This window comes from Serinus canaria, chromosome 23, assembly GCF_022539315.1.
Source record: "Serinus canaria isolate serCan28SL12 chromosome 23, serCan2020, whole genome shotgun sequence".
NCBI classification, from domain to species: Eukaryota; Metazoa; Chordata; class Aves; order Passeriformes; family Fringillidae; genus Serinus; species Serinus canaria.
Window position 1 is genome coordinate 6,153,304 of NC_066336.1, and position 19,328 is coordinate 6,172,631.

The 19,328-nt window shown below is 67.3% G+C and overlaps 3 protein-coding genes across 7 annotated transcripts; 2 read left to right on the forward strand and 1 right to left on the reverse strand.

The window, feature by feature from the left end:
* SYTL1 (synaptotagmin like 1) lies at nucleotides 1–6,133 on the forward strand. Of its 2 annotated transcripts, XM_050983213.1 has the most exons (16): nucleotides 1–168; nucleotides 768–882; nucleotides 1,799–2,066; nucleotides 2,351–2,496; nucleotides 2,666–2,765; nucleotides 3,078–3,117; nucleotides 3,365–3,470; nucleotides 3,616–3,722; nucleotides 3,821–3,940; nucleotides 4,273–4,439; nucleotides 4,517–4,619; nucleotides 4,703–4,864; nucleotides 4,930–5,008; nucleotides 5,077–5,176; nucleotides 5,251–5,456; nucleotides 5,899–6,133. In XM_050983213.1, the coding sequence occupies exons 3-16, from the start codon at nucleotides 1,849–1,851 to the stop codon at nucleotides 6,036–6,038; spliced, it is 1,794 nt and encodes a 597-aa protein (XP_050839170.1). In that variant the 5' UTR covers nucleotides 1–168; nucleotides 768–882; nucleotides 1,799–1,848; the 3' UTR covers nucleotides 6,039–6,133. The 2 variants fall into 2 exon arrangements, with proteins under 2 accessions (XP_050839170.1, XP_050839171.1); XM_050983214.1 differs by lacking the exon at nucleotides 1–168 and having other exon boundaries at nucleotides 658–882.
* A 142-nt stretch (nucleotides 6,134–6,275) lies between these two features.
* Nucleotides 6,276–11,488, reverse strand: CD164L2 (CD164 molecule like 2). Of its 4 annotated transcripts, none has more exons than XM_050983218.1 (6): nucleotides 11,320–11,457; nucleotides 9,742–9,846; nucleotides 9,328–9,405; nucleotides 9,080–9,145; nucleotides 8,310–8,475; nucleotides 6,276–6,962 (listed from the first exon to the last, which is right to left on the reverse strand). In XM_050983218.1, the coding sequence occupies exons 1-6, from the start codon at nucleotides 11,402–11,404 to the stop codon at nucleotides 6,956–6,958; spliced, it is 507 nt and encodes a 168-aa protein (XP_050839175.1). In that variant the 5' UTR covers nucleotides 11,405–11,457; the 3' UTR covers nucleotides 6,276–6,955. The 4 variants fall into 4 exon arrangements, with proteins under 4 accessions (XP_050839175.1, XP_050839172.1, XP_050839174.1 ...); XM_050983215.1 differs by lacking the exon at nucleotides 6,276–6,962 and adding an exon at nucleotides 6,969–8,068 and having other exon boundaries at nucleotides 11,320–11,488; XM_050983217.1 differs by lacking the exon at nucleotides 6,276–6,962 and adding an exon at nucleotides 6,969–8,068 and having other exon boundaries at nucleotides 9,742–11,232; nucleotides 11,320–11,488.
* Nucleotides 11,489–12,620: 1,132 nt separating this feature from the next.
* On the forward strand, nucleotides 12,621–15,146 carry GPR3 (G protein-coupled receptor 3). Its single transcript, XM_030232571.2, has 2 exons — nucleotides 12,621–12,712; nucleotides 13,164–15,146. The coding sequence occupies exon 2, from the start codon at nucleotides 13,335–13,337 to the stop codon at nucleotides 14,319–14,321; it is 987 nt and encodes a 328-aa protein (XP_030088431.2). The 5' UTR covers nucleotides 12,621–12,712; nucleotides 13,164–13,334; the 3' UTR covers nucleotides 14,322–15,146.
* The last annotated feature ends 4,182 nt before the right edge of the window (nucleotides 15,147–19,328 follow it).

Genomic DNA, 19,328 nt, shown 5'->3' on the forward strand with positions numbered 1-19,328 from the left:
TGGCTCCAGTCCCTGCTTTCGTGCCGCCGGGCGCGGAGGCGCTCGCAGGGCTGCGGTTGAGTCACCCCGGGCACAGCACCCGGCCGGGGCCGGGGGCACCGCGCACCCACCGGGGTCCCCGAGGGGTGCTGGGGGGCGCCGAGCCACGGAGACCCCCCACCTGGGCAGGTAAGAGGGGGCGTGGGGCTGAGCCGGGGCCGGGGGGGCTGGCCCCGCTCCTCCGGCCGCGCTCGGGGGCTGCGCACCCACCTCCCTGTGCCCCCGGTGGGGAGCGTGGGCTGGGGGCTCCGCCTCAGAGGGGTCACTTTCCTTGTCCCCACGCTGTGACAGAGACCTGGCTCTGGCCCGGGTCCGAGGCCCCCGCGATGGGTCCCTGGTGCCGGGAGGAGGCGAGGGGGTCCGGGCAGCCCTGGGCTGTGCTTCAGGCGACTGGGACCTGCCTGGGGGCTGGGGGCTCACCCGGGAGGGGCTGGCCGTGGGTGCGCTTTGGGGAGGGGGCCTGGGGGTGTTTCACGCCGTCTGGAGCCCCCCCTCCATCTTGTCGGGCTGCCTGCAAGGAAAAAAGGGGGGCGTGCAACCCCCAGCTGCGGCTGGCTGGGGAGGTTTAACTGGTTTGACTGGTGCCCCATGCGGGGTGGGGGGCGGGTGCCCAGCACCCCCCTGCGCACCGGCGGGGCTCTGCTGCTCCTGCACGGCTCGGCTTTGGGGACCCCGCGGGAGCGGGGCACCGCAGCAGCGCCCGGCTCAGACTGAGGTGACATTTTTAGGTGGTGGCTCTGTTCCGGGGTGGGGGGACCCCCCCCGTGTGCCCGCAGTAAACAGGATACGAGCGGCTGCGGCGGGGAGACAGCGGCAGCATCAGCCCAGCCCCGGGGAGAGCCGGTTCGTGCCCCCCCAGACCCCTCCCAGGCCGATGTCGGGGCGGGGGGCTGATGGGTGTCCCAGGTCGCCCGGAGGGGGGCAGGGGGTGTTGGGGTTCCCTGTGCTGGGGGGGGGTCCCTGGTGCTGGTTTGCTGTGGCGGGGTTGGCATCCACTGTGCTCAGGTCCTGGGCTGGGTCCCGAGCCCTGGGGGCTGTCTGACACCCCAGGGGCACCTGTGGGGCAGGGAAAGGACCCTCGGAGGGGCTGGGGACAGGCTGGGACAGGGCCATCTGTGGGGCGGGGTCACAGTCAGCTCTGGGGCTGGGGACAGAGCCGCTGGCGGAGGTGGGACACCACAAGTCTTGGCTCTGTGGGTGCTCAGGAACCTGGGAGGTGCCCGGGGTGTTCGGGCTGGTCCTGCCCCACGGCTGCTGCAATTTCCTGCCCTCGGTGGCACCAGGCAGCGTTTTCCCAAGACCGGGGACAGGATGAGGCGCGGTGAGGCAGCGCCGGGCATGGGGCAAGACCCCTCTGGGAGATGCGGTGGGCTGAGCAGGGTCTCAGCCTGGTTCGGGCTCAGCCCATGGTGGGGGCAGCCAAGCCCCTTCTGCCATCTGTCCGTGCGCCCTGGCAGCCGGTGAATCCCTGGGAAAGCGGCAGGGGCAGAGCCAGCCCTGAGCAAACACGCTGGGCAAACAGCGGCCGCGGGCAGGGCTGGCCTGGCACGGAGCCGGCAGCGGGAGGAGCGGCGCGGTGTCCCCGGGCTGCCCGCGCCCTTCTCGGGGCACCCTCGGCACCGGCCCGGTGTCCCCGAGCCCGGTGTCTCCGGGCTGCTCGCGCCCTTCTCGGGGCACCCTCGGCACCGGCCCGCTCCTCGTTCGTGGCCGGGGGTGTGTGCGGGGGTGCGGGCTGAGCTCGCCCCGCTTGTCCTTCCAGCGGGATGAGCGGGGGGGATCCCCCCCAGCGGCCCCCGGGTGCCTCTCCAGATGTTGGCATCGCTGGTGCACGCCCGGCACGCTGAGCAGCCCGTGTCCCCGGCCGGGCCAGCCCCGCGGGCTGTCCCCGGGCTGTCCCCGCCGCCCCGCATGGCGCTGCAGCCCGAGCTGCTGGACCTGAGCTTCCTGACGGAGGAGGAGCGGAGCTGCATCGCCCGGGTGCTGCAGCGGGACTGGCAGCTCCGCCGGCGGGAGGAGGGCCGCATCAGGTGGGCTGGGGGTCCCTGTCGGTGTCACCCTTGGGGACAGCGTGGGGCCACCAGCAGCAGTCACCAGGGGTCCCCCCTGGGCACCGAGCAGCCAGGCCGAGGGTCCCCTGCCCACCCGGGGATGGGGTCACCCCCTGAGCTCAGCCAGGGTTTGTCACACCGGCACCGAGGGTCCCCCAGGCCCTGCTGGGGCGGCTCCATCGACTGGGGGGGCTCTGGGGCAGTGCCACAGGGGCCGATGGCAGTGCCAGCTGGGGGTCCCAATGTCCCCTCCCGCCCACCAGCAAGCTCCGCAAGTCGGTGTCGGACCCGGCGCGGCTGCGGAGCCTCACCGGGGACTGGTTCTGCGACGCCCGCGCCCAGCGCCACCCGCACCAGCTGGGCTCCGACCTGGTCCGAGCCTCCATCCGCCGCAGGAGGCGGCCCCGGGGTAGGCGAGGGGCGCTGGGGGCACCGGGACCGGGCGGCCGGGGCTCGGCCTGCTGAGCTCCCCGCTGTCCCCAGGGACGGGGGGGACAGGGCTCGGCCTGCTGAGCTCCCCGCTGTCCCCAGGGACGGGGGGACAGGGCTCGGCCCGCTGAGCTCCCCGCTGTCCCCAGGGACGGGGGAGCTGGAGCGCCGCCCCAGCCTGGACGCCATTGATGAGCCACTGGCAGAGGAGAGGGAGGATGAGGATGGTGCCTTGGAGACGGGCAAGAGGTGAGGAAGGCAGGAATGAAGGGTGTCACCCCGCAGGTGCCCCGGGGCTGGTGGCATCTCACTGGTCCCCCCTGGGGGTGGCACAAGCTCCTGTGGAGGGATGGTGCAGGGCTGGTGTCTGTCCCTCTGTCCATCATTCCAGGGCCTGGCCTTCCACCATCTGTCCCCCACTGTCTCCCACCATCCCAGCATCTGTCTGTCCATCATCCCAGTGTCCATCTGTCCATCTGTCCCTTATCCCAGTGTCTCCCACTGTCCTGGTGTTTGGCTGTCCACCATCTAGGCCAAACTAACGGTGGTCTCTTCCCGCAGTTCCCCCCCCGAGGAGGTGCAGGAGGCCACTGAGCCCCAGGTGGGTCCCTGCTGGGGGTGGAGCAGCACCTGAACCCAGGTGATGGGTGGGGTTCACCCTGCAGCACCCCCGGGGCCATCCCAGGATTGTGCTGCACTTGGAGTGGTGGGAAATGTCCCACAAAATGTCCCATGGGGTGTCCCTTGGCTCATCCCTCCTGCTGTCCCCAGGGAGGGAGGGCTGGGCTGGGGGAGCAGCTGGGAGAGGAGGGGGTGCCGGGGTCCCTTTCTGACCCTTTCCCTTACAGCCCAGCCCCCCTGGCCCAGCTGTGGAGGGAACCCCGAGGTCACAGCCCATGCTGCAGGGTGACACCCCCCCGAGGGAGCAGGAGAGCCCGGCCCAGCCCCCCCCAGGTGAGTGGGATGGGGTCGGGGCTGGGGGCTGGAGCCCCCCATCACTGCTCACCAGCCTCCTCCTGCCCCCCCTGCGGCCCTTCAAGGGATCCCCCTGCTGCCCCCTCTGCTGGCTTGGACCCCCACCCACCCCTTGTCCTTGCAGGTGACACGGGAGGTCACACCCTTGGCTCAAGCAGCACGGAGGATGAGGAGGAGGAGGAGGAGGAGGAGGAGCCGGACTCGGCACACGGCAGCCACAGCCCTGGGCAGGTGGGATGGGGCTGGGGGTTGGTGGGGCTGTATGGAGCTGCTGTCCTCAGTGGGTCTGGGGGCCCTAGGGGGGTGCTGAGCCCTCTTTTCATTTCCAGAGACCAGAGACCCCCCAGACGGATCAGACCCCCCCCGACCCACTGTCCCCACAGAACGGCCACACCCCCCCGAGCCTGCTGAGCACCAGCTCCTCCGTGTCCAGCCTCAGCTCCTCCACAGTAGGGGACTGGGATTGGGGCTGGGACTGGGATGGGATGGGGTTGGGGATGGGAATGGGGATGGGATGGGACTGGGGATGGGATGGGGCTGGGATGGGGTTGGGGATGGGATGGGGCTGGGGTGGGGCTGGGGATGGGATCGGGGCTGGGATGGGGTTGGGGATGGGATGGGGCTGGGGCTGGGATGGGTTTGGGGCTGGGATGGGTGGGGATGGGAGGGATGGGCTGGGTTGGATGGGAATGGGCTGGGATGGGTTGGGCTGGGATGGGTTTGGGGCTGGGGCAGGGTGGGCGGGGGGCAGCTCCTCATTGCCCCTGCCTGTTTGCCCCAGCTGAGCGGGAGCCTGATGAGCCTGTACAGCGAGGGCGAGCTGGGCCGGGTGGCCGTGCGGGGCTGCGTGCAATTCTCCCTGCGCTACCAGGCGGCCGAGAAGGAGCTGCAGGTGCACGTCCTGCGCTGCCGCCAGCTGGCCGAGGCCAAGAAGCAGCGCTCGGACCCGTGAGTGCCCCAGCCCCCGGCGCTGCCCAGGGATGCCCCCCTGGCCCCGCTGCCCCCAGCTCGTTTCTTGGCCCCAGGTACATCAAGACCTACCTGCTGCCCGACAAGTCCAACCGCAGCAAGCGCAAGACCGCGGTGAGGAAGAGGAGCTTGGATCCCGTCTTCAACGAGACCCTCAAGGTTTCTGGCCCTCCTTTAGGGTGGGTTTGGAGGGTCCCCGTGGTGGGGATGGGTGATCTCACCCTGTGTCCCCTCCCCACCAGTACAAGCTGGAGAAGAGGGACCTGCAGGGCCGGACCCTGAACCTCTCCGTGTGGCACCACGACAGCCTGGGCAGGAACCTCTTCCTGGGGGAGGTGGAGGTGGCACTGGGCACCTGGGACTGGGCCAACACACGGCCCGAGTGGTTCAGTCTCCAGCCACGGGTGAGCTCCCCACCTCCCCAGCCCCCTGTGGGTGCAGTGCCCTCGTAACCTGCCCTGCTCCTCAGATGCCCATCCCCTCGGACGGCCTGGCCAGCCGTGGCAGCCTCAACCTGGCGCTCAAGTTCATCCCTGCTGGCTCAGAAGGTGAGAGGGGCCCGAGGGCAGCGGGGGGGCAGGCATGGCAGGGTGCCCCTGACCCCTCTGGCCCGCAGGAGCGGGGATGCCACCCACGGGCGAGCTGCACATCTGGGTGAAGGACGCTCAGAGCCTCATCCCGCTGCAGAGCGGCACCGTGGACGCCTTCGTGCAGTGGTAAGGGCAGGGGTGACACCTGGGGGCACCCGAGGGGCCGCTGGGGTGTCCCCCTGACCCCGGTGCCACCCCAGCTACGTGCTGCCGGATGACAGCAAGGCCAGCCGGCAGAAGACGCGGGTGGTGAAGCGGAGCCTGAACCCCCTCTTCAACCACACCATGGTGTACGACGGCTTCCAGGCCAGGGACCTGGCCGAGGCCTGCGCCGAGTTCACCCTCTGGCACCACGAAGCCTTCTCCAAGCGCCAGCTGGGCGGCATCCGCCTCAGCCTGGGCACCGGTGAGAGCAGGGCCCCAGCCCCGGGGGTGTCCCCAGCCCCGGGGGTGTCCCCAGCCCCAGGGGTGTCCCCAGCCCCCGGTGTGTCCCCAGCCCCGGGGGTGTCCCCAGCCCCAGGGGTGTCCCCAGCCCCCGGTGTCCCCAGCCCCCGTGGTGTCCCCAGCTCCGGGGTGTCCCCAGCCCCCGGGTGTCCCCAGCCCCCGTGGTGTCCCCAGCCCCTGGGGTGTCCCCAGCCCCCGGGGTGTCCCCAGTCTCCGTGATGTCCCCAGCTCCCAGTGTGTCCCCAGCTCCCAGGATGTCCCCAGCCCCCGGTGTGTCCCCAGCCCCCGTGGTGTCCCCAGCCCCCGGTGTGTCCCCAGCCCCCGGGGTGTCCCCAGCCCCCTTGGTGTCCCCAGCCCCCGGTGTGTCCCCAGCCCCCGGGGCTGACAGGATGCTCTCCCCGCAGGGAGCAGCTACGGGCTGCCCGTGGGCTGGATGGACTCGACGGCCGAGGAGCAGGGCGTGTGGCAGCAGCTGCTGCAGCAGCCCGGGCACTGGGTGGAGGCGCTGCTGCCCCTGCGGACCAACCTGGTCCCCCGGGCGTAGCCCCCCAGGAGCAGCTGGTGCCAGCGGGACTGTGGGACCTGGGCGGGGGTCTGTGCCCTCCCCTTCCAGCAGCAATGAAGTGGCACCGGAGGGCACATCTGGCAGCTTTTTATTGCTGTGGGCACATCTGGGGGCTGTTTATTGCACCGGCCAGCATTCTCCCTCTGCTGTGGGGCTGGAGCTGCTGTTCCCGGTGTGGGGCTGTGCCCTCCAGCCCCGTCCTGCAGCCCCCGGGGGTGGGTGGGGGGCACTGCTCTGCCTGGATGTCCCTTTTCTTACTGGGGTACCCCACACCGGTCTGCCCTGTCCCCCTGGGACACCCACCCTGGTTCCCAGTCACTGGGGGGACTGGGGTCGCTTGGGGCCACCCACCAATCCCTCCCTGTGGGAGAACAGCCAAATCCACAAAGGTGTTTTTGCAGCCAGAATCTCCCAGGACAGCCCCACTGCTGGGGCTGCGGGGTGACAATGACACAGACACCAGAAATTACAGGAAAATCCTTTATTGGTTTCTGTGCCCCCATTCCAGCTCAGGCTCTGCCCAGTGAGGGGCTGGGGCCAGCAAAGGGTCCCCCAGTGCCACCCATGGCCGTGCCCTCTGATCCCTGGGTGCCCGGGGCCCCTGGGCGTCTGGCAAGCACAGGGTGGGGGGCCCAAGGTGGGATTCAGGGCTGGAGGGGCCCCCCAGTCCAGCTGCACCCCTGGAGCAGCCGGGGGGGCCCAGACCCCCGGAGCATCCCCAGGCACCGTGCTGGGGGGCGGTGGGTGCCTGTCCCACCCCGGGGTCCTGGCTTTGCATAGTCGTGGTGGGGGGGCTGTGCAGGGGTACAGCCCCCCTGGCCGTGGGCAGGGGGACACCAGCAGTGGCCTCTTCTCCTGGGGGGACGGGGACAGCGACCCCCCGGCCTGGAGGGAGCTCAGATCCTGGTGCGTTGGACAGAGAGGGGACGTAGCAGGAAAGGTCCTGGGGGCTTCACCCTGGGGGTCCCAGCCCCTCACAGCCCCCGGGGAGAGGGGCTGGGGGTGTCCCAGTGCCCACCCACACCATGGGGGAGGGTTGGACTGCACTGGAGGGAGGGGGGGTCCCCTGCAGCCCCCCAGCCACAGCAACCCCCGGACACAACACAGACACCACCTGGCAGAGTTTAATGGGGGCAGCCCGAGCTACAAGTGTCACCCCACAGCACACGACACGCAGCCCCCTCCCCAAAACAGCACACAGAAAGAGGGTGGGGGCGAGGGACCCCCCAGAGCACACAGAGGCACAGCAAAAGCACACAGCAGGGCCCTGGCTCCGCTCCTCTGGCGGGCACGGGGGGATCCGGGCATGGTCGGGGGCTCCGGCCAAAACGCTGCAGGGAAAAGCACCCGGGAGCCCACGAGGGGAAGAGGGGACCCCCGGCCCCATGAGCCTCGAGGCTGTGGGGAGGCAGTGGGGCAGGGGGTCCGAGAGTGGGAAGGGGGCTGCTGGGGCCGAACTGGGGCCAAACTGGGGCAACTGGGGCCAAACTGGGGCAGAACTGGGAGCGCTGCGGTTCCCGTGCTGTCAGGGAGGCTCAGGGCGAGGCTGGGGGCACTGGGGACACCTCACTCAGGTGGCAGAAGGGGCTGTATGGGGCTGCCCCCCCGAGGGGCTCCATGCCAGGAAGGGGAGAGGGGGCACCCCCTTCCTTTCCCTCCCTGACAACTGACAGGAAACAGCAAAACCAGTTGGGAAACACCCGTCATGCAGAGCAGGAGGGAGGGCCCCGGCCCCCCCCCGCCCGGGGAGGTGCGAGGCAAGGGTGAAGCTCTGGGGGTGGGGGGACACCCCCTCCCCTCTGCCCGGCACCCAGCACCTACTGGTTGTCCTCTCTGGCAGCGTGGAAGGAAAGAGAGAGGGGGCACGGCCCCACGTCAGGCACAGCGATCCTGGGATGAGGGGACAGCACCGAGCACACCTGGCAGCTCCCAGGGACACATCTGGGACCCTCCTGCCCCCCGGGGGCTCAGAGCCAGGACCCAGACAGACAGACAGAGGAGGCAGGACACTGGACAAGGAGACAGGCAGGGGGACATGAACCCCTCCATCTCCCAAATCATCCCCTGCAGCCCGGGGACAGACTGGCACAAAGAGCCACGGGACACAGGACGGTGGGGACACAGGACGGTGGGGACACAGGACGGTGGGGACACAGGACACTCCCCAGGGTGACACAGCCCCGGCTGTAGGATGGGCTTGGCCCCGGTGCCCCTCCCTCCCGGGTCCCGGGGAGCAGGGGGGGCCCTTACAGCGTTTGGTAGGTGCTGTCCTTGGACTTGATGAACTTGAAGAGGAAGAAGGCCACGGCCTGCAGGCACAGCACCAGCACCATGCCCCCGATGAAGCTCGCCGTGTCGAAGCCGGGCGCGTGGAACTCGGGGCTGCCCGTCAGCGGGGCACTGGTGGTGGTGGTCCCTGGTGCCAGGGAAAACGGGAGCTTTGGGGAGCCGTGGGTGCTGCTGGCACCCCCGAGTACAGATGTGAACACCAGAGAGAGGGGATTTGGGGCCCTGAAGAAACCAGTGGCTGCTCAGGGAGGGATGGCAGCTCCCAGCTTGGGGCTGGGATGTCCCCACCAGTCCCTGGCTGCTGGGACGGGCTCAGCCCCTTCCCAGAGCAGCTGGAGCTGCAGGAAAGGAGCCAGCAGCAAGAAGATCCCAGAGGATCAATAATTCAGCAGGCTCCAGGCTCCGGTTTCCCGCGGCGCTCTCCAGTTCCCCCTTCCTGGAAGAGGCTCCCGCTCCACTCCCAGCCAGGCTGGGGCTGGCAGCAATTCCCAGCAAGGCTGGAATCGGGGCCTGTTCCTGGAGGGCTGATGGGTGCCATGAGCCCTGCATTGCCCAGGGCAGAGAGGGGACAGGGTCGGGGCTGTGACCTGGGACAGTGGGGACGTCCATTGGCCCAACACCAAGGTCAGCCCAGCTCATCCCTCCCAGAGGGAAGAGCCCTGCTGGGACAAGTCCCTGGGGCATCCAGGACCCCCATCCCACTGCCCCCACCCCTCCCCAGACCCACTCACTTGTGGAGTGTGTCACTGGCTCCTTGCTATGGGATCGTGGAGGCTCTTCTGTGTGGGACTTCAGTGCTGGAGAAGGCAGGGGAAGAGGGAAGGGGGTAAAAGGGGTGGCAGGGGACATTGCCACACACCCCTGCCACCTGTCCCTGTCCCAGTGGTGGGATTTCACCCCCATGGCCCTGGCCCCCGCAGCAGCACCCCTGTCCCAAGGGGGGGTCAGAGGGTCTGGGGGGGTCTGGGCTTGGGGTTACCTCTGCACAGGGCGCTGCTGTTGTAGAGTGCACAGGTTCCCTGCGCTGCTGCGCCTCTCTGCACGCAGCTCCCTGCTCCTGGGGGAAGAGGGAGCAGAGTTTTCCAGGGATCCCTGGGCCAGTGCTGTCCAGGCCCAGGGCTGCCCGGGGCACCTGAGGGGTTGGGATGAGGAGGTTTCGTTCCTGGAGTGGGCATCCCCCTGAGGGTCTGGGAGGGGGGCTCCGGGCAGGGCAGAGCCCCGGGCAGGGCCTTTGGGAACAGCTGAGATGGGCCTCGATGGTGAAGGCAGCTGGGACTGGGCACCCAAGGGTGCTGAGAGCCAACACCCCCCGGGCACGGCCCCGGCGCGCTGACAGGGGCTGGGGAGGGCTGCTGAGAGCCCCTCTCTGTGCCCACCCAGCCGAGCCCCTCACCTGGCTCCTCGGGGGTCCCGCAGCCCACCCAGACGCAGCCGGTGCCGTTGTGGGAGTGGCTGCTGCCTGTGCACAGCTCGCAGGACCTCAGCTCGCCACACTCTCCTGCCAAAGCCAGGGAAAGGCCCTGAGGGCAGGGCCAGCGCCCACCCCTGCGGCACTGGGGAGGGGGCTGCACCCCCAGCCCAGGGAGGGGCAGTTCTGATGGTGCAGCAGGAGGGATGAAGGCCCATCCCATAGCACCAAACCCGTCCCCTTGGGGTGCTGGTAGCATCCAGTGAGGGGACACCCACAGCTGCCAGCGCCCCCCCAGCTCACACAGGGCTCCCCCATCACCCAAAGGCAGGAAACATCCCCGGCATGGGGATCTGGGATCCTTCGGTGGGGCTGGAACGAGATGGAGCAGCAGCACCAGCCTGGTGGGGGTTACCCTGGCAGTGTGCCCCCTCTGCCCGCCCAGGCCATCCCGCGGGACCCCGATCCCCTCCCGGTGAGGCGGTGAGTCACCCGGGTGTTTGCGGAGCTGCTCTTCCCCCACTCGCGCTCATCATTAATTTACAGCCCTGGCTGGCCAGGGAGGCTGCAGGAGCCCTGCCCGCACCGCGTCCCGCGTTTCCCCATCCCGGGAAAGAGCCGGGAGCCGCTCCCCACGCTGGGCGTGCTTCAGGCTCCGCGGGCAAACCCTCCTGGCAGGGGAGGCTGCTGCGGGCTGGCCTTCCCCAGGGCACGGAGCAGGCACAGGGCACCCTGCCGGCAGCGCTCCCCTTTGGAGCCGCCACTGTAGCCCCCCTGCTTTTGGGGGTTCCCAAAAACCGTGCACGGCTGGTAGAAAAGCCCCTTCCCTTCTTTGCCAGGAAAAGCCAAGGGGGCAACGGGTGGCGCAAGGCAGGAAGCGGAGATGCTGCGGCCCCATTGCCATGGCTACGGGAGGGGGAGGTGGGCACGCCGCTGGCCCCCCCTCCAGCATTTGGAGACCTGCCGGGAGCCAATGGGAAAGTAGGACTTTGTTCGCAAGGGTTTAGGCAGGTTTATAATTTATTTTTATCGCGGCAGGCGCAGGAACAGACGTTCGAGCCCAACGCTGTCAACTCCCGCTCCTGCCGTCAGGTGTGGGGAGGGAGGGGGGCGGCCGAGGGCAGCCCCGCTCCCAGGGGCGCTCCGGAACACGCGTGGGGCCCCTGGGATAAGTCAGGGTGGAAAGGTCTCCCTGCAGCCGCCGGGGGATGGGAGAGGGGGAGCAGAAGGAAGCCTGGGGTTTGCATAATTAATGCCCGGAGTTGCGGCACCTCGGGAAGGAGGAGACGGCTCCGCTCCCCTCTCCCCACCACGAGATCCCCACACTTTTTGGGGAGGAGCTTGGACCCTGCAGCCCAGCGCACCCCCCTGGCCCTCGGGGGTCGCAGCCCCCCGAGCACGGCTGGCAGCGGAGCAGGGGTCCCTCTCCTCCAAACCAGGGCTGGGCGACCGAGTCCCGTGGGGGCGAGAGAACCCCTGGGAAAAAACCAACCCCCACAAAAAAGTTCAGCTGCCTCGAAGCCGCCAAGGCCCGGGTTCCCCTCCCGCGCCCCCCGGCCGTACCTGCGCGGGTGGGAGCGGGTCCGTGCGCGCAGAGCAGCGCGCAGAGCAGCGCGCAGCGCAGCGCCGCGGGACCCGGCGGGGCCATGGCCCGGCCCGGCTCGGCTCGGCCCGGCTCGGCAGGGTCCCAGGGGAGTTGTGTCCGCGGATCTCCCGGGAGAGCGGAGCGGAGCAGATGCGCGCCCGCGGGAGGCGGCCCCGGCGGCGGCGGGGGAGGGGGGCGGCCCCGCCTGGTCCCGCCCCGCCCCGCCCCGGCGGGCCCGGCCCGGGGCTCTGGGGGTCTCTCACGGGGTGCGTCCCCCCCATCACACCCACACACCCACCGAGCCACCCATCGGCCGTGGGAGAGCGGGGCTGCACGGACTGCCCGCCTGCACCCCTGTGCGCACCTGTACACACCTGTACATACCTGCAGACACCTGTGCACACGTGCACACACCTGTACACAAGTGAACACACCTATGCACACCTGTACACGAGTGAACACACCTGTACACCCCTGTAACACACTCGTACACGCTGTGTACACTGCACACCTGCACATCCTGCACGCCCTGTGCACATCCTGCACGCTCCGTGTGCCTGCAGCCGGCCTGTGCCCGGCGCCCCGCACTCCCTGCCCGCTCTGTCCGCGCCCCCTGCCCGGGACACTCCGACCCCTCCCGGGGCCGCGGCCGGTCCCTGCCCCCTCTCTCCTCGGGGGGGACACATCGCCAGCGAAACGCGTGGCCTTCGAGGAACCGGCGCGGGGGAAGAGTCTGGAGGAGCGCAGCCCTCTCCTTCCTCCTCTCCTCCTCCTCCTCTCCGGGGGGAGAGCTCCCCGCAGCCCTTCCCGCAGCCCCCCCGGCCGGGCATTCCCGCTTCTCCGGGCCGTGAATTATTCAGCCCGCCGTGGGAACGTCCCGCGGGGATCCCCCGCGGGAGGGGAGGGCGCTGCGCAGCCCCGGCTGTGCGGGGGCAGGACAAGACCCATCCTGGAGCACCGCTCACCCCCAGCTCCGGGCCGCCCCCTCCAGCGGAGCCCCCGAACCTCCGCATTGCGGGGACAGGGCCGAGTCCGCCCCGCTCCCCGTTCCCTCCCGCAGCTCGGCGGTGACCCGGGCTCGGGGGTCCCTCGGGGGCTCGGGGGTCCCTCGGGGGCGGCGGGCGGGCGGGGGCCGGCCCGGGGTGGGGGGGGGGCGTTTTTATGAATGAGCTGCGATTACTATGCGGCGCGCGCGCTCCCGCGCTGCCCGCGCGGGCGCTGATTGGCTCCGGCGCGCCATTGACGTCACGGCGGGGCCGGGGGCCGTGAGTCACCCCGAGCCGGGCCCCCCCGGCCCCCCGGTCACTATAACTCGGCGGCGCCCATGGCAGCCGGGCAGCCCCGCGCAGCCCGGGCCCCGCGTCCCGGCAGGTGAGTGCCCGGCACCGGCGGCACCGGCGGCACCGGCGGGGGGGAGCCCGCCCTGGCGGAGCGCCGCGCTGCGGGGAGGGTGGCGAGGGGCGGCCGTGCCCCCCAACGCAAAGCCCGTCCAGGGGCTGCGCTGCCCGCCCGGGGAGGGGTAGACCCCCAGGGTAAGAAGGGAGGCCATGCTGGGGACAGGAGGGTGTCTGCTCCGGTGGGGTGCTTACCGGGGGGCAGGGCCGCCCCCTTTACCTGCTGCTGGGGATCCCCTCACTTTGGCCCCGAACTCCTCGAGGGGGAGGGTGTTTTCCACTGCCATCCTGCTCCCCTGGATTTACCCATCAAAATCATGCGGTGCCCAGCCCCCAGCAGCTAAGGCAGGCAGGTGCAGGGGTGGGGTGTGTTTGTGTGTGTTCCGTTCCCTTTATTCACCTATTTATTTTAAAACTAAACCATACAGAAAAATCCCCTCGGAGCAAAGAGCGAGCACACCCTCAACCTCCACTGCTCTGCCCACCCTCCTGAGGACGAGTTTTGGGGGCAAGCTGTGCTGTCCTGTCTGGGTGGCCCGGGGGCAGCTCGTGGACAGCGGCTGCTGAGGGGCTGCTCTTGCAGGTCACCCTCTGCCACCATGATGGAGAAAGGACCCCCCAACTCCAGCGAAGGCCAGCAAGGCTGGTTCTCAGCCAGGAATGGCAGTGGCAGCTCCTTGGATCTGGAGTCTGTGGTGCAGCCCCTCGCCTTGAACCCGTGGGACGTTGCCCTCTGCATCTCGGGGACCATCATCTCCTGTGAGAACGCCGTGGTGGTGGTGGTCATCTTCTACACCCCGGCTTTCCGCGCCCCCATGTTCCTCCTGATGGGCAGCTTGGCCACCGCCGACCTCCTGGCGGGTTTGGGGCTGATCCTGCACTTTGCCTTTGTGTACTTCACCCCGTCGGAGGCGGTCAGCCTGCTCACCGTGGGGCTGCTGGTCACCTCCTTCACGGCCAGCGTCTGCAGCCTGCTGGCCATCACCATCGACCGCTACCTGTCCCTCTACAACGCCCTGACCTACTACTCGGAGAGGACGGTCACCAGGACTTACATCATGCTGATCCTCACCTGGGGAGCCTCCATCTGCCACGGGCTGCTGCCCGTGCTGGGCTGGAACTGCCTGCAGGAGCCCTCCGCCTGCAGCGTCGTCAGGCCGCTGACCAGGAGCCACCTCGTCCTCCTCTCCGCCTCCTTCCTGGCGGTGTTTGCGGTGATGCTCCAGCTGTACGTGCAGATCTGTAGGATCGTGTGCCGGCACGCCCACCAGATCGCCGTCCAGAGGCACTTCTTGGCCAGCTCCCACTACGCCACCACGCGCAAGGGCATCGCCACCCCGGCCGTCCTCCTGGGCACGCTGGCGTCCTGCTGGCTGCCCTTCGCTGTCTACGGGCTGCTGGGGGACTGCAGCTCCCCGGCCCTCTACACCTACGCCACCCTGCTCCCCGCCACCTACAACTCCGTGCTGAACCCCGTGCTCTACGCCTTCCGGAACCAGGAGATCCAGAAGGTGCTGTGGGCCGTGTGCTGCGGCTGCTGCTCCCCCACGCTGCCCTTCCGCTCCCGCTCCCCCAGTGACGTCTGATCCCCCCACCTTTCACTCACCACTGCAGGAGGGGGATTTGCTTTCATTCCCCCTTTCATTCCCAGAGGCACGTTGCAGGAGCTCTTGGAAACAAGCAGCTCTTCCCAGCCTCGTCCTTTTTGGGCACAACCCCTTTTTTCCTCTATTTTTCCACTTTTTGAATAGAGAGAAAGACGTATTTTTTATCCATAATATAATCTATATTTATGTGTGAGAGAGAGGGGGCTGATCCTCATATTTTCTTTAAAACTATTTATGATGCTTTATTTTTTTAAGGGTGGGGAAACGCCAGGAACGTTCACCCCCTCTTGGTTTTTTTACAACCTTGTTATTTACCTCAGATAGTCAAAATATATTTTATACATTTGGGGAAGGGGAGGAGAGACTCGTTGCCGGAGGAGGAGGGACTCAACCCCCTCCCCCCCTTCTCCCAGCCGTCCATTTATTTATTTATTGGTATTTGAATTATTATTTAATTTGATTTCCATGCCTCCCTCCCGGCACCCGGCGCTGGGCCCTGCTGCCCTCTAGTGCTCGCTGCCTTCAGGAGGGGGGCTGCCCGAGGCTCTGCACCCCCAAAACCACAATTTTGGGGTCCTCTGTGTGCTGCCACCCCCCCTCACGGCACCCAGGGCTCCCCCTGCCAAAGCCTTTCTTTGCACGGGGATCGGAGTTGCACATTTCTGGGGAGATGGATGTGAAGGGCCCCTCGCGAAGGGGACCCCTGGGATGGGGACCCCTCTGGGTGGGGACCTCTCGGTGGGTCAGGGTGGGGGGCTGCTTCTTGTTTACAACTCTGGTAGGGGAATAAATTAATTTGTGGTACGAGGTGCGGCTGTTTGATGCTGGGGAGGGGGTGGGACGGTGTTTGCCGAGGGGCAGGGAAGGGGGAGGTTCCCGAGTGCCATCAGGGCCATCCCCCTGCTCCGTGTCCCTGCTCCCGGATAAGAGATGCCGAGTGACAGCGCTTCCCGCGCCCATCACATCCTGTTAGCAGGAGCTGGCCCGGGGGAGCAGCACGGAGGCCCCGACCATCCTCATCCTCACAGCCCCAGCAGGCACAGGGGCTGCATCCAGCTCTGCTGGTGACATCTGACATGTCCCCCACCCAGGGCTGGCAGGGACTCATTCCCACCGTGGGCTCCATCCGAGGGGGTGCAGTCTGGGCCCTCCATCCAGCAGGAACGGCATCTCTGCCTCCACCTGTGCCCCCCGTCCCTGTCCTGGTGAAGGGGGCGCGGGGGGCCCGTGCCCAGCACCCCCTCGCCGAGGTTCCCAAAGTCACTGCTCACACCGGATCTGAACGCCCACCCCTGCTGCCCCAGCTGCCTGCTGGTGGCAGGGAAGGCGGGTTAATGATGGCAGAGCTAATTAGGGCAGCTCAGCCCCTGCGGTAGCAGCCTGAGTGCCCCCAGAGCCCCCCGGCCGGGGGCAGCAGGCTCTCCCAGGAATTTGTGCATCTCAGACAGGCCGGGCTGGGGCAGAGCCCGGGGCCGGAGCAGCCGGGCCGGCTCGGTGCCGGGGGATGTCTGCTTCACCCTGGGCTGGTGGCAGCCCCGGGGCTGCGGCTGTTCATTGCAAAGGAAATGCAGGTTTCCCTCGCTGAGCTCCGACAGGGGCTGTGCCAGCAAGTGATGAGGGGAGGTGGGGCTGGGAGGGCTGAAGGACCCCCAGATTGTCCCCGGCTCTCCCAGGGCCGGGCTCAGCGCTGGGGATGGGGAATTTTGGGCTCCCCCTAGCCCAGTGAGGTTAAGCCAGAGGCTGGAGGTATTCATTCTACCCCAGGGCTCGGCTGAGATCCCTCAGGAGATGAATCCCAAGCCTACCTCCCCCAGCAGTGAAAAGTCCCGTAACTCCCAGCTCTGCTGTGTTCAGGGGCATTTTTTACCTGTGATTCTTATGTCAACATCACATTGCAGCTGAAACTGCTTTTATCTCCCTCGTGCCTCCCCTGCTGATGTCTTCAGAGGGAGCTTCTCCACGGTGTGCAAGCCCATCCAGTTCCTCCCACTCCCTGGGGTCCCTGTCACTTCCCCTGGGGACAGGGTGAGGCACCAGAGTGTGCAAGGCACAAAAGCAGAGCCATTCAGGTGTGCTGGAACCCCTCCTGAGGCTCCCACCCACCACAGCCAGCGCCGGGGGGCACAGGGCTGCAGCCCCCCCTTCCCAGCTCCTGGCAGGGCTGTGCTGCTGTGCTGAGCTTCCCAGGCTGCTCGGGGGCTCTGGGGACCCACAGTGACAACGTGGCATCAAAAGCCACCACAGCTCAGGCCAAGGCGTTTCCCCAGCACCAGAAATTCGGGAGCTGAGCCCTCACTGAATCCTTGTCACCACCAGCCCAACAATGTCACCCTCAGCCTGTCCCCTGCTGCCAGCACGGGGCCATTGCCCAGCCCTGTGTGCCCCCTTCCCGGGTGGGAGAGGCACCTTTGGCTCCTGCCTGTGCCCATTCCCTGCTGTCAGGAGGGATGGGGGAAGCCCTGGGCTGGAGGAAGCCTCAGCCCCAGCCCTGCTGGTCACTCTCCAGCCAGCCCAGAGCCATTCCCAGCTGCTCCAGGCCTTTGGGGGATGATGGAGCAGGCAGGGAGATCCAGCAGGGCCCAGCCTGCTCCCTTTTCGGGTGGAGAAAGATGCAGAAAGTGAAGCTATGAAAGAGTCAGATCCATCCAAGAAGGTGCCAGAGTGCTAAGCAGCCACCCCCATGCCAGGGATGTGCAGAGAGGCTTGGGGGGGACCAACAGCCCAACTTTGGGGTTAAAATATGAGCTAAGAGAGGTGGGCATGGCCTCACCCCAGCTGTGCTCACACATCTGGCAGGGCCAGCCCTTCCCAGGCTCCCAGCAGATGCTGCAGGCACAGGCAGCTCCTGCCTCCAAGGCCTGCCTGTGCTGCAGGGCAGGCAGGGGGGTGGGTTGGGGTTCACTCCCCCTCTCTCCTGTGAGCAGCCCTGGTCCTGCTGGCAGCAGTGGGGCCCAGATCTGGCTCCAAGCACTTGCCCTTGGCCACTGTGCAGGTGAGAGAGCTGGCAGCACCCACAACTGAGCCAGGGCTGGTCCCACACCACCCTGCTCCAGCCCTGGTGCCAAAACCCTCAGGGTTTTGCCAGATGGGCGGAGGGAAGGAGGTTGCTGCTACTGCGAAACCTCACCCTGGCACCCTGAACCCCAAGTGCCCTGCCTGGGGTGCAGCTGAGAGCTGCCCTTCCCCACACCCCATCCCAGGGCTGGGTCTGTGCTCTCAGTGCCTTTCTGAGTGCCCATGATGGGACCTCGAGTCCTGAGGTGCCTCCTCCGGCACCACCCTGGGACCGCCGGGCCAAGGGGCTCCAGTTATGGGCCTGGGTTACATTTAAATGAAAAACCTCAGCCCTAGCTTGGGGGATTTTGTTTCCTTGGAAGCAGCAGCAGGCAGGAAATGAAGAAAACACGGCCCTGCTGTAAGTGTTTTACCAAATGCCGGAGGCAGCGGGAGGCATTTCCCAGCACAGCCCGGCCTCGAGCATCATCCCCGGCCACCACCACAGCCATGGCTCTGGAGGCATCCGTGGTGCTTCCCAGGGAGGGAAGTCTGTCTGAAAGGGCTGTGCTTGGTGGGAAACAGCAGAGTTCCAGGAGAGGGGCTCAGCAGCCTCCCATTTTATCTGCTGCCCCATGCGACGCACAAGGCTGTGCAGGGACCCGGGGCCAGCAGGACCCTCTGCTCTCCACAGGAAGCTCCCAAGGGACCAGGCTTCCATGCTGGCTCAGGGCTGGGGCTTTGTCTAGCTGGATGGAGAGAGTAATTCAGCCCTGGCCACCTCCCCAGCTCCTGCCTTAAGCCCTGGCCATGCCGGCGCTGGCCTTTGCAGAGCGGCTGAGCCCGGCGCAGAGCTGCTGCCCTGCCAGACTGCAGAAACTTGAGCTCCAAATAACATAATTCCTCTGGCACCCCGTGGTTATTTGTGAGCTGCTGTGAGCAGATGGAAGAGTTACAGATAAAGCCATCCGCAGCACGGGAGCCGATTGCCTTCCCCACACAACCGCGTAGGCAACGGCAAAGGCAGGGAGGAGGAGAGAAAAACCCACCAGGCAGCAGGAGCGGCAGAGAGGAGTCAGCCATTTCTGAGGGGCTGAGCTGCCATCTCAGCACACCTACGGGCCAGGAACGGGGACTTTCTGCTGGCACCGGGCCCTCCCAGGACGCTGGGAGAGGGTAGTGCTCTCCCACCACCCATGGCTGTCAGGGGTGACATTGGCACGGCGGAGCTGCCACACACTGGGAGAGCAGGCTGCTAACGCTGATCCGAGCTGGCAGCGCCTGCACTCGCCTCGGTCCCAGAGGGGGAATTAAGGGAGAGAAGCTGACGTCAGTGGTGGAAAGGACACACAGCCCACTCGTCCAAGGCAGCCGGCAGCATCTTCTGGGTGTTGCTAACACCACCTTGAAGGAGAAAATTAAAGAGGTCTTTGGAGACGGGGGCTCCTGTGAAGCCGCAGCCTGGCCAGCTGTGATCCTGTGCCGAGTCATGTGGAAGGGACAGACGGGCACGGAGAGGGATCAAAGGCCGGGGCCAAGGTGGGTGTGCCAAGGCTGCGGAGCCGTGGAGACGCTGCCCCAGCTCTCGGGCAGGGCTGGGGCTCACACAATCCATCACTGCCGGCCTTCTCCTCCCTGCTCACAGCTGAACCTCAGATCCAGGAGCTTCCCTGCTCCGTGGAGGGTAGAAGGATAGGGCTCTGTGGGGTACCCAGGAAGGCAGATCTGGAGCTAAGATCTCCCTGTTGTTTAAGGGGTTAAACCAGCACAAAACTCACCAACACCTGCCAAACTCTGACGATGACTTCCAAGGGCTGTCGCTCCAAAAGCACAAAGCTAGGTGTTGTCCTGCACCCCAGAAAAGCAAAGGCACCACCTGGCCCCAGCCACGCCCGGCCAAAGGCAGCCAGGAGCTCAGTTGCTCCTCCCCGGCTCCAGCTGGAGCCAAGGCCTGGGACACACAGCTCGAGGGAGTGTGGAAGCCCCAGAGCT